The sequence below is a fragment of the Dromiciops gliroides genome, chromosome 4 (assembly GCF_019393635.1).
Source record: "Dromiciops gliroides isolate mDroGli1 chromosome 4, mDroGli1.pri, whole genome shotgun sequence".
NCBI lineage: Eukaryota > Metazoa > Chordata > Mammalia > Microbiotheria > Microbiotheriidae > Dromiciops > Dromiciops gliroides.
The window spans coordinates 396,538,035-396,550,970 of NC_057864.1; the positions used below are offsets into that span (position 1 = coordinate 396,538,035).

Consider the following 12,936-nt stretch of genomic DNA (forward strand, 5'->3'; position numbering starts at 1 on the left):
GATTCAAACACCTTTGACTTTATGTGCAACTAGTCTTTCTACCTCGACATGCTGCCTCCTCAAAGCACATGTGGTGCATTGTACATAGTAGGAACTTAATACATTTACATACTGTGAAGATTTATTTGAGGATAGGGGAATTATTACCTTTTCTCCTTCCTTCTTTCCATTATTTCAATTTTCTTTCTGTCACTGCTCCTGTGCCAGTATCTCTACTTGCTTCCTTCTACCATCTACTCACCCACAAATGTGTTTTGGAAGAAAATCTAGTCCTAAAAATATTGAATTCAGCTTTTATTTTGAATTATAAGCAATCTCTTAAATGCACACAACAAGCATTTGATAACCAGGTAGCTAAGTGACACATGTAATAATCCAAAATAGGGTGGGGACAGAAAGGAAATTCAGATAATGTGAAGTTAAAAATAACAAATTAATAATATCAGCTAACAAAATACTTTTCATTTCATATTATTTGGTGATCACCAACCTCTGAGGGAGGTGCTATCATTATCACCATTTTACAGATAAGAAGACTGAGAGGTTAAGGGATCTGCCCATTATCACAGAGCTAACTAGTTGAGGAAGTATTTGAACTCATCTTCCTGACTCCAAGTCCAGCACTCTATCTACTGTGTAGATACTGGGCAAATCTCTTCTTCTTATTATTTTTTTAAACTTCACCATGTAATGAAGAATAATTTCAAGAAAATGGCTGCCCAGGTATTGAGAAGTAATTTAGAGATTGCATAAAGGCTTGCATTAAATACAACACAACAAAACAAACAAATATGTAACAGTGGGAAAAACCACTTGATGAAAGTAAAATTATCTTCTTTTTGGTCTTGGCTTGGCATAATATTTAAGCAGGTTCCTCAACACTTTTTTTTTTTTTTTGGTGAGGCAATTGGGGTTAAGTGACTTGCCCAGGGTCACACAGCTAGTAAGCGTGTAAAGTGTCTGAGGCCGGATTTGAACTCAGGTCCTCCTGACTCCAGGGCCGGTGCTCTATCCACTGCGCCACCTAGCTGCCCCCCTCAACACTCTTATCCCCCAGTTTTCTTATATCTTAAATAAAGATATTGGACTATATGACCTCTAGGATATCTTCCAGATGTGACATTCTATTTTTTCTGTGTCATCAAAGTTATTTTTTGTCTCTAGATAACCATCAAGGGTCAGCCTGTGTGTGGTGCCAAAATTTAGAGGTTGTTATTTTCACTACTCCTAGAACAGGTAAAAACAACTGAGGTAAGCAACAAATTTGTAAAAATAATTAGTTAACATAGGAAGCTATTAGTCAGTGGGCTTTCTCCCCTTGCTGCTAATGCTCTAGGTGAACTCCTTCTTTGCCTTGATCTCTCCTGCCCTGCCCTGTCTTGCTCTCCTCTTTTCTCTGGATGATGAACTCTATAATTGTGATTTCATGGTGCACTGGCATCTTTGTCCATGTGGCCCATTGTCCTAAGATCTAAAGTCTTTTTTCCTAAATGTTCTAAAATGTTGATTTCGAGATGCTCTAATAATATTTTGTGGAACATTAGAATTTCTTGTCATTGCTCTTTGTCTTACTAAATATGTTTCTTAAATTCATGTAACTCTCTACCAGGAATGAAATGGTACTAGTCAAGCAGCAGTAGTTTCTTGCATTTCTACCCCTTGAATTTTGCCTGCCTTCATCTGAAAAGAAAATGTAGCATAAGAAAAGACTATTTGATGTCCTTGTTCAGACTCAGCTAAAACTTTTGTCTGAAGTGCTATGGCCACTCGCTAATGGCTTTTAAACGCAAAACATTTATTAAAAAATGCTAAAACTGTCTGCTTGCCTAAGAAGGATCCAGTTATCTTTGAGAAATCTTTGTGCTATAAACATCTGTCTCTGGAACCTGGAGTCTTGGGGAAGTGAATTGCATGAGTTATAATTTGCTCCTGTGATTGCTTTAGTTAATATGGGGGTTATATATGATGGAAACTGGTTCTTGAAATAGTAGGAATCTATCTGTACAGAAGTTACATTAATTGGAACCCAAGAGCTACACAGAGTTAGAAAGTTGAGTGGAAAGATAGGAAATAAAGAGACAAAATAGGGATGATGCAGTGGAGTGCAGGAACCTCTTTGTGTCCTTGGGATGCCTTTTCCTTTCAGGGTCTACGAGACATCAGATAGAATACTGCACAGTTCAGCCAAGCGGTAATTGTACTGCCCACACAAGCTTTGAATCAGGATCCATTAAAAATAATGGGAAAGACTGACAACATGAGTTTGGGTGTGCAAGGAGGTGTGGCAGGAGAGAGTTAACAGAGAGATGGGTATGTTTCCCCCCTTTTAATGATAATTAATGTCAGCGCATGCAGCAAGGAGCAGGCTCTGGTCTGTATTCATGGTGCGTTGGAGGGTATTGATTTTTTTATGGAGACACTGTAGCTGAAAATTTTAGAGAGGCATTCATGTCCTTCATTAATATGCAGGTTGGATAGTGGCTAACGATAGTTTAGTTTAAGACAGAGAGAATCTATACCGGCCATTAAAAGAGCTACAGTCTAATGGACACGTCTATTCAGTTTTCTTCTGTTTTTTTTTTTTTTTTTTAACAATTCTCCTTGTATTTTTCCTCTTTAAAACAATGCACTACAGTGACCTAAAGTATTATTTTTAAGATCTAGGGAGGGTTTTTTTTGAAGTAAATGTTTTATATTCTTTATATATTCATCACTTAATTACCTGATTCCTTTGCATTCATATCTCATTGATGCGATTTTGGGGGCAAAACCTTTTCCGTTTTTGTCTGCTGCTTCCTTTGTTTTTCAACTTATTTCTTTTCACTATATCTCTTTTATGTGGTCCCAAGCTTCTGGCTAAAGTCTAGCTCTCCATTCCTAGGGTAGAACAGGGAGCAAAAAAGAATTGGGAGAAAGGTTTGGGGTTTGGGAGGAACAGGAGGACAGGGTAGAAATAAAATTCTTCGTGACTAATGTCTTTTGTGTGGGTTTCATTTTACTTGAAGTATGTACTTGAATTCCCAGAACATCAAGAATTTCCACATTCTTATATGAGTATAAAAAAATTCAAAAATCAAATATAGTGATGGGGTTGGAGGGGAGGCAAGATGGAGTGAATCATGTTTTGCCTTTTTGAATAACTCACTGCACTACTCCTCCCTGTAAACAATCAGAAAATGAATGTGTCTGTTAGTGACATAAAATACTCGTCTTTTACTCAGATAAAAGAAAAAATTCCCATTTATTTACATTTTAACTCTAGGTTTTTGTGAAAAAGGTCAAAAGGGATCATTCTTACTGAAGGTCTGTTGCCAGAAAACTGTGGCAAGGGGCACCGAGTGGTTTCTTCCCATTCGCTGAGATGATCTTTACAGTAGGTGACATTGTGCAGCATCAAACTCTCCAGTGTCTGACTTCGGACAATCTGTCTTCTCATACAAAAAAACACCCAAAAGACAAAAGACAAACATTGGCATTTTCCTTTCAACATTTCCCACTGCCCCCCACCCCCAATAATATAACATTCTAAGACCATTTTGTTTTAGAATATAGTGATAGATTAGCTTGTTGCTCTATTGTTTCATTCATGTCCAATTCTTCATGACCCAATTTGAGGTTTTTCTTGGCAAAGATACTGGAATGGTTTGCCATTTCCTTCTCTAGCTCATTTCACAGATGAGGAACTGAGGCAAATAAGATTAAGTGACTTGCTCAGGATTACACAGCTAGTGTCTAAGGCTGGATTTTAACTCAGGAAAATATTTTCCTGACTTCAGGTGACACAATCTATCCACTGCACTGCCTAGTTGCCTTTAAATTACCTTACTTGGAATCTGTTTTGTCATTTATTTCCTTAGTGTGGATCAGAGGATTTGGGTGCAAATTCTGACTCTTTGATTTATTAATATTATGACCTATCAACATCTATCCCACTATTTGCAAATAGGGTGACCCATCAATGAGTCATGTCACTTATCAACTTTGTATTTCCCTTAATTGTAAAAGGAGAGGATCATAGATGGAGAACTAGAAAGAACCTTAGGCAATACCTAGGTCAATTTAGTTATTTATAGATGAGGTAAGTGGGGACTAGACATTAAATGGCTTCCCCAACTACCCACAGGTAGCATTTGACACAGAATTTTTTCTTAGATTCTCTGACACTAAATGCAGCAAGCTTTCTACTACTCCACATTGCATTCCCTAGTAAAGTCCCTTTGAGCTTTAAATTATAGGTTGCATCATTTTATTTAATTTTATTTTTGCTGGACAATAAGGGTTAAGTGGCTTGCCCAAGGTCACATACCTAGTAAGTGTCAAGTGTCTGAGGCCAGATTTTGAACTCAGGTCCTCCTGAATCCAGGGCCGGTGTTTTATCCACTGCACCACCTAGCTGCCCCACCATCAAATTTTTTTGAAGAATGCAAGGGGCAACAAAATAGAAGAGAAATGCTCCATTGTGGGGTAATGTTTTAATAAGTAGCATTTAAAGGTTTGCAAAGCTCTTTACATACATTATCACATTTAAGTCTGAGAGAAAAATAGTGAGGTAGATACTCTATGATATGGATATGCCTGTTTACAGGTGAAAAACTGAGGTAGAGAGCAGTCAAATGACTTTTCCATTATCACATAGCTAGTAAGTGCTGAAGGCATGAATTGAAGCTAAGTCTTTCTGATTCCCAAGTCAGAAAGTGTTCAACCTACTTTATGATGTTCCACTGAAGAATTCCTAAAGAAGCCAGAGGTGGTGGTAACACCTGTAATCCTCTGAGACTGATGGATGGATCACTAGAGCTTGAGAGATGATTTGAAATAGGCTCAAAGCAGATTGAGTGTCCAGACTAAGGCTAGCACCAGTATGGTGAGTACTCAAAAGCAAAGTGTGACCAGGCGGTTGCCTGGAGCGGATGAACCAGTCTAGATTAGAAACAGCAGGTCAAAGCTTCCATGCCAATCAGTAGTGGGATTGAGTTTGTGAGTGGTTGGGGCACTTCAATTCCTGGACAAGGCAGGAAAACCATGTCACCAAAAAAAGAAAGCAAAAGGACAAAAAGAAAAGAATTGATAAAGAAGATATATATATATATATATTTTTTTTTTTTTCAGTTAAAGTGAACTGAATCAAATTTAAGTCATTTCTGGTTGCTTATTTTGGCCAACTGGCTAACTTTCTGACAACAAGTCTTCTTTTCTTTTTCAAGTTTATTTAACTTTTTCCTTCTCTCTCTCTCTTTTTTTTTTTTTTGGCTGATGAAGGGACTTTGAAGGAAGAGGTCATGAGAAGGGCAAGGCACAGTAGTTTTAGTTCTTCAAAGGCTACTTCGTGGCCTAGAATCTGACAAGGTCACAATGGATCACTTATGAAGCTCCCTTCATATCACATTAAAGGACCTGAGATAGATACTTGAAGTGAGCCTTGTCAGTTGGGGTAATTATTATCAATTCAAATATAGATTGACCTTTGGACAGTTGTTCCTGGGTCCAGTTTCAGAGCCCATTCCCAAATTTGCTCACCTGTAATCTGGTGGAGCTGCATGGACAGTTAGAGCAAGTCATGTTGGGGCTTCTCCTCTATATCAATAAAACTATATTGTAGTATGCTGAGAGAAACATTAATACTAGAAATTGAGAAACTCTAACCCTACACAAACTTATTATCCTGGTGGTTTCTTGGGTCACCCAGATTTTTTGCACCTTATGGGGTATGAAAACAGAGAGCAGCTGGATATCCATAATAACCATCTGGACATTATGAATTCTGGACATTATGAAAGCTGGACAGCTTTGTGAAGGTTATCTAGCCTAGATAATATTTTCAGTTAGGTAAGCAGTTATATTTAATTCTTCAATTAAAAAAAAGCAATTCACAGAATTACTAATTTAGGAAGTCAGTTATTCTGTCAACAAACATTTATTAAGAGTTTACTATATGAGTGACAACATTGTTAATCTTAGAAAGATCTGTAAGGCTTTAACAAGTTCAGGTGATGCAGCTGGTCGGAGATAACAATGATCATGGGTCCAAGTCCAGCTTCTGACACCTATTGGCTATGTGACTGTGGACAAGTCATTTAACATAATAAAGGTCCAGGCAGCTATCTATAACTATACAATGCAGAGCATGGGCTGATCTATAGCAGTAGAAAGGTTTATTAACTGAGACTTCCCTACAGCAATACAATTGCAGGTCTGCTAAAAAACAACAAAAAACACCAACCAACCAACCAACCAACCAACCAACCAAAAAAAAAAAAAAAAACCCTGAACCTCCCAAAAACCCACCAAAATAAGCTCAAGTGAATATCTCTTTACTAGATCTTCCATTTGGAATTTGTAAGTGGCTTCAGTTATGCCCATTAATTCCAGAATACTTAAAGCACCCAAGTGAGGTTGTTGGGGTTGTAGTTGAATCAGTCATGTCTGACTCTTTGTGATGCAACTGAGGTTTTCTTGGCAAAGATACTCATGTTATGGGCCTAGCACCCCAGAGTTATCTAGGGTACATCAAAGAACCTTTTACTTGAGAAACTAAACCAAAGGACAGACACTCCTAAAGAGATAAGTGGCACCAGATAGGGACTGAGCTAGCTCCAGGACCACCACCCTTCATTCCAATCTCCCCCACTCCTGGGGAGATCAGATTAGGTGTGGCTACTACCTTTGTGGAGGGAGGAGGAGAGAGATGGCTTGAGAGATACACAGCTACCCCTCACCCAACTCCCCCAGCCACCACCAGTGGGGGATGGTCCTCCCTCAATAAGGGAACTTCCCACAGTCAGATGATCACCCCCATTAGTCCTCTATAAAAGTACCTGCTGGTCGGTGTCCTGCTCCTGGAGATAGGTATCCCAGACCCATTCTTCTGTGCTATGCCTTCTCCCCATGAGAAGTCCAAGGATTTCTCTCTTGGTTTCCTTTCCCCAGACCCTAAATAAACTATTATCTTATTCTAATTGGGTTTTGTGTTTGAGAGGGTGTAATTCTTTAAAGAGGAATTCCTAAGAACCCCAAACCCCTACCCCATACCCCTATCCCAACCCCCCACTCTATTTCCCCCATAACACTGGAGTGGTTTGCCATTTCCTTCTCTAGCTCATGATGAAGAACTGAGGCAAGTGACTTGCCAGGGTCACACAGCTACTAAGTGTGTGAGGCCAGATTTGAACTCAGGGAGATGAATCTTCCTGACTCCAGGCCCAGCACTCTATCCACTGTACCACCTACTTATCCATTAAGTGAAGTCCCTATACTCAAATATGCCTCTCAACAAGGGAAATATTGCATTTTCCAGTTAAACAAATTCATCCATATAAAAAAAATTCCAAGTGGTCCACTACAAACTTAGATTCTCTTGTCTTTATATAGCGCAGAAACACATTGGTGGGCTTAGGGTCAGGGAAATAAATATGGAATCACCTTCAAAGGATTACTACTCAAGTACGGAACCAGCCCTCATGAAAGAGAGTGGGGTAGACCTCCCCCCACCACCCCTGCCCCAGAAGAAAGGGTAGAAGACAGCTGTGAGAGCTTGACATGCCCAAAGAAAAAAGCTCATCTGCACTCAGAAAACTACCCAGAAGCTCAGCTAGCACTGCCCTGAACAAGAAGAGTGTTATTAAATTGAAATGCATGGGGGGAATTAAGCAGTGTGAGGGTAGTGGGAAGCATACTAGACTTTGAAGCAGCGGGCCTGGTTTCTCCATCCTGGCTTTACCATTTACTAGCCTTGTAACCTTCAGCAAATTACTTAACAGCTCAGGGTCTCTTTCCACTGCTGTAAAATGAAGGGTTAGATTGGATCAATGGTTTCCAACTTTTTGTTCCATGAACCTCTTTCAACAACAACAAAAAAATGCACTGTGAACCCCCAGGATAATTTAATATGCAACCCCTAATATTTTTTATAATTACTTACTGATTGAGGCAGCACTGCAGAATTTTTAACAAGAACCCTTTTGACCATCATGATGAACCCCTTGAGGGATTTGCAAACTGATAAATCAGAAGCACTGGATTACATAATTATAGCTCACCTATCATGCTTTTAGAACTTCCAACTTCAGTTCAGTTCAATTCAGTTGATTAATTTCTGTCTTTGCATCCTTAGCACAGTGCCTGACACACAGTAGACACTAAATAAATGCCTATTGATTGATTTAATTATAAAGTGAAAAATGTCTACAAAATGCAAGGAATTGAGGCCAAGACAAAAACAAAACAGTCCTGTCCAAGGACCTTACGTTCTACTGGGAGAATGCAATGTATACAGATTTCAGCAAATGTACCCTATATAAAAATAATACAAAGTAGTTTTAAGTTGGGGAAGTCAATAACTGGGAGGGAAGGGAATCAGTCACTGCTTCATGCATGAGATGTCACCTAACCTACGTCTTGGCAGAATCTAAAGCTCCTAAGAGATGCAGCTGAGGAGGGGGAGTATATTCTAGACCTGAAAGACTAGCTATCCAAAGTTATGAAGGTGCCAAGATAAGAATATTGTTCATGTGGATTCCTCAAATACACACCAAAATGTAAGTTCCTTGAAGACAGCTGCCATTTTTGCCTTTTTTTTGTAATCCAAGAATTTAGCATAGTACTTTGCATATAGTAAACATTTATTAATGCTTGTTGTCTCACTGAATGACAGAATGGGGCACAGACAGGAGGTCAGTTTGAACATAGAGTTAGTAAAGGCAGTATAGTACATGTAGTTATTGACAGAGGTGGGATTTGAACCCAGGTCTTCTGCCTCCTGATCTCATCCCATTTATATGTACTATGCTGCCTTTCAAAGGCAGTGGCAGAAGCTGTAATGCTGGCATCAACAGCAAGGGCAATGACCATGGTGATGGCAATGAGTCTGGCCTGTGTCCAAAGGAGCAGAACTGATCTGAGATGTATTGGGAAGCAGATTGCATGTGATCACCTGATGTTTCTTCTCTAATAGTTTCTACCGGTTTTTTTCACAGTTTTGGTTACCACCTTATCAGTGAGTATCTTCCTTAGATGCACATTCCAAACTGGCCAACTTGCTCCCTTTGGACTGTGAATGCATATCACTTAGCTAATGCTTGTAACCACAAGCCTTGGAAGACTTAATCACAGGGGCTGGGTGGGAGGCAAGTGTAAGGGGAAGGAATCACCCATGCATGGATCTAGCTTGTGTATATGAAACCCTAGAAGGGCTGCTGATGGACCAAGCACAGTCTGTCTGGAATCATAACATTTAACTCCAAGTTCCACACTGTGCTGAAGGCGGCCAAATCTAGTTTGAAATGCTTTGTTCAAACCCATAATTAGTGAAAGGGAATCTAAGGTCTTTTAAGGAAATGTGGGAGAGACCACTGTAGTAAGAGGAAGGAGACCTGGATTCAAGTTCCAGTTTGACTACTTATCAGATTTGTAATTTTGGACAAGTCACAATCTGAGTTTCTTTTCTCCCACCTGCAAAATTGAGTGGAGTATCTATGTGTGATCTTGTGCAAGATTAATTATGAAATATCATTTTCCAATAAGCTGCTAAAGGAACATTTTCTCTTGGTAGTATGGCGTCAGCATTAAGTCATTGAAGCAAGAATGAGATGTAGATACAGAAGAGACCTTTAAAATTGTCTTCTCAAACTCTTTCCTTTCACAGATGGTGAAACTGATGTCCAGGGAAATCAATGGAATTTTCTAAGACCACACTAAATAAAACAGTCATGACTAAACTCCATCTGTGTGTTATGGATCTGTCAGAATAACTATCAAAGGTGTTTGGGGTACACAGAGTTTTAATATGTTAGAATCCATGCATAGAGTTTGGACTTACCCTGTTCCATGAATAACTAATACAATGAAGAAGAGGACGAACATGTGGTGTATGTACCAGAATAACTCATAGGAGGTCTGTCTAATGATCTCAGTTGATGAGGTCATGATCAAAATCAAAACCACGGAGATCACCAGTCCAGTTACACCAGCTATTGTGGTTAAGAATTCAGTAATTATGTTCTGAAAGAAACAAATCTTATTTAGTACATTTTTAAAATCATAAAAGTATTTTATTATTTTCTAGTTACATGTAAAACTAGTTTTCAACATTTGTTTTCATAAGATTTTTAGTTTCAAATTTTTCTCCCATCCTCCCTTTCCTCTCCCTTCTCCAAGACATAATGCCATCTGATATAGGCTATATATATTTAGTACATGTTTTAAAGGTATTTTTCCTAGTTAAGATTGGAAAGTAAGAGCCCAAGATATTTTGTGAAAGAAAGACCAAGAGAAAGAAAAGAAGAGAGCAAAAAGGAAAGAAAGAAAGGCAGAAAGAAGGAAAGAAAAGAAAGGAAGGAAGAAAGGAAGGAAGGAAGGAAGGAAGAAAGGTGAAAAGAAGAAAAAGAAGGAAGGAAGGAAGGAAGGAAGGAAGGAAGGAAGGAAGGAAGGAAGGAAGGAAGGAAGGAAGGAAGGAAGGAAGGAAGGAAGGAATACTGAACAAGCACTTATTTGTATGCAAGATGCTAGGAATACAAAGACAAACACATTTGTGGTCCTCCAAGAACTTATAGCTTAGTAGAGGGCTGAACCATGTATCTAAATAAGTATAATATGATATAGAATGTGATAAATGCATAGGAGAATTCAAGCAGAGTGGTATGAGAAATTCAAGTTTTTGTTATTTCTTTTCCCCACTTTCTTTATATCCCTAGCACTTAGAACAAGGCCTGGCACATAGTAAAAAACTAATAAATGCTAGTTTACTGACAGACTGGCTGACCAAGGGATCGTTTTTTAGCTTAGGGAATCAGGAAAGCAGTTCCCTTCTCCCTCAACAGGAGGAGAGAACAACTTTAGCTGTCAGGCCATATCAGCTTGTCTGTTTCTGCAAGGCCTGAAAGGTAAGACTGGTTTTTACATTAAAAAAAATACCATAAAACTTTATTTAAAAATGTTAAAAAACCATTCTTAGCTCCCAGGCTTTCTGACTACTGTATTTGACCCAAGGGACATAGTTTATCAACCCCTGCTCTGGAGAAAGGTTTCACTTCTGATTAGCGGATATTCGTTTATAAAGGACTTTTTTTGGTTGGAGGATAGGTTGAAATTTACTTTTTTTAGTGAATACTTTATTTAAAAATAGCATAAAAATAATACCTTAAGCAAGAAAAAAAAGTGGGTGGAATGTTCACACCTTTAAGACAATAAATTGTTTTTAAACCTCCTTAAGCATCTTAGAAAAAAAGTATTTCTAAGACCACACTAAACAAAACAGTCATGACTAAACTCCATCTGTGTGTTACGGATCTGTCAGAATGACTATCAAAGGTGATTGGAGTATATAGAGTTTGTTATTAATTATTATTATTATGACCACTAAAATTGCCATTTTATAGATGAGGGAACCAAAGATAAGAGGCATTGCCTGATTTACCCAGGGTCACATAGCTAGTGGGTTTTGAGACCAGAACCCAAACTCAGAATTTTAGAGAGGCTAGGGAACCCTATCGGAGACTTGTGCCCAACTTGTTAAAAGTGATTACTTAGTGGCAGAGCCAAGATTTTTTTTTTGCCAAGATATTTTTGAACCCCGGCCTTTTTGTATTCCAAGGAGAAAAGTAGCTTGCACAATGTGTGCATGGAGATTATTGACAATTTCAGTGATTACATTTTTATCATCCTCTTCCTTCAATAATCATCCTCTCTGTGTAGTCACAGTTACTTCTAATGGTAATGCTGGCCATAAAATTAGCTCATTTCCCCAATATCAGATCTACACACCAGCAATTCAAATGCATGCCAAAATATGAGGCCCATCAGGGTGGGTCAAGAAAACAATTTGAAAATTGAAAATGAAGACATTCAATTTATATTCCCTGAATTTGGATGATACTTCATAGTTATGATTCTGACACAAGGTGAAAAAAAAAGGTTCTCTTATGCAAGGTTTTAAAATGTAAAATATTGCATTTTAACAGGTTTATTGCATTTTATACTAGACCTAATCTACTCTCCCTCCTCCCCCAATAAACTAATTAAGTACCATTCCTTGCTTTTTTTCCTTCCTGTGTACCCTCTCAGAAGTTTATGGTAAAAAAAATTCACATTTTTTAGCTGAAATTGATGTTAGCATTTGGCAGACCCTCTGCCTTGCTCTCTTTTATTAAAAGGTTTTGAAATATAGTTTTGCTGACAGAGAGATCAAAAGAGGAAGATTTCTCAGATGAGAAAAATGGACAAGCACTGAGGGGGAACTCACTGTGTCATATTTCCTGATTGGGTTCAAGTAGCTTTCATTTGGGTTGTTGCCAAGGTAAGAAAGCTTGTTTGGCAGCTCCCCGGCCTCTTTGGATTGGCCAGTGTGATAACGCTCCATGTTGACAATGTGTGCCACAATGTGGATAGCTAGGGAAAAAGAGGACAAATGTACAGGTATTCACATAGGCCCCTTGAATCCTTGTCAATGTCTCTATGGAATGCCTCTCTCAAGTTAAGTCTACCATCTTGGTTTTGTAGCCCCTGGGGGAGGGGGAGTGTTCACCATTCTACGGATGTGTCGTGAAATTCTCTAAATAAATCTTAAGTCCCCAAATTGAGAAGCAAAATTAATTTCCATTCTTTTTCATTTAAAACACTAAGAGAAAATATATTCCATATAGTCCTTTGCAGGGATGATGGTAAATATCGTGAAATCATGCAATTAGTAAGAGGCCTAACTAGCTGAAGCTGCACCAGGGGCAAGTTGCACTGGATTTGGGGTAGATGGTATGATGGTGAGGAGGTGATTTCCTGCTCCTCCCTTCATTCACAGTGGAAGGTGGAGCATTGTGGCCAGCAATAACTTGAAAGAGAGGAACTCAACTATGAGTTGGTATCAGAGAGAAACTCAGGTTCCATTAGACCAGGGGAGACATGAAAACAGAGCCTAATTGGGCACCATCCAGCCTCAGACTCACTAGA

At 38.7% G+C, this 12,936-nt stretch overlaps 1 protein-coding gene across 1 annotated transcript in view; it reads right to left on the reverse strand.

Moving 5' to 3' along the window:
* Positions 1–12,936, reverse strand: part of NOX3 (NADPH oxidase 3) — a 98,119-nt gene that overhangs the window by 55,588 nt on the left and 29,595 nt on the right. Inside the window, exons 5-7 of the mRNA XM_043963256.1 lie at positions 12,236–12,381; positions 9,815–9,996; positions 3,299–3,428 (exon numbers count right to left, since the gene is read on the reverse strand). Coding sequence (XP_043819191.1) covers positions 3,299–3,428; positions 9,815–9,996; positions 12,236–12,381 — 458 coding nt within the window. The remainder of the gene's footprint in view (positions 1–3,298; positions 3,429–9,814; positions 9,997–12,235; positions 12,382–12,936) is intronic.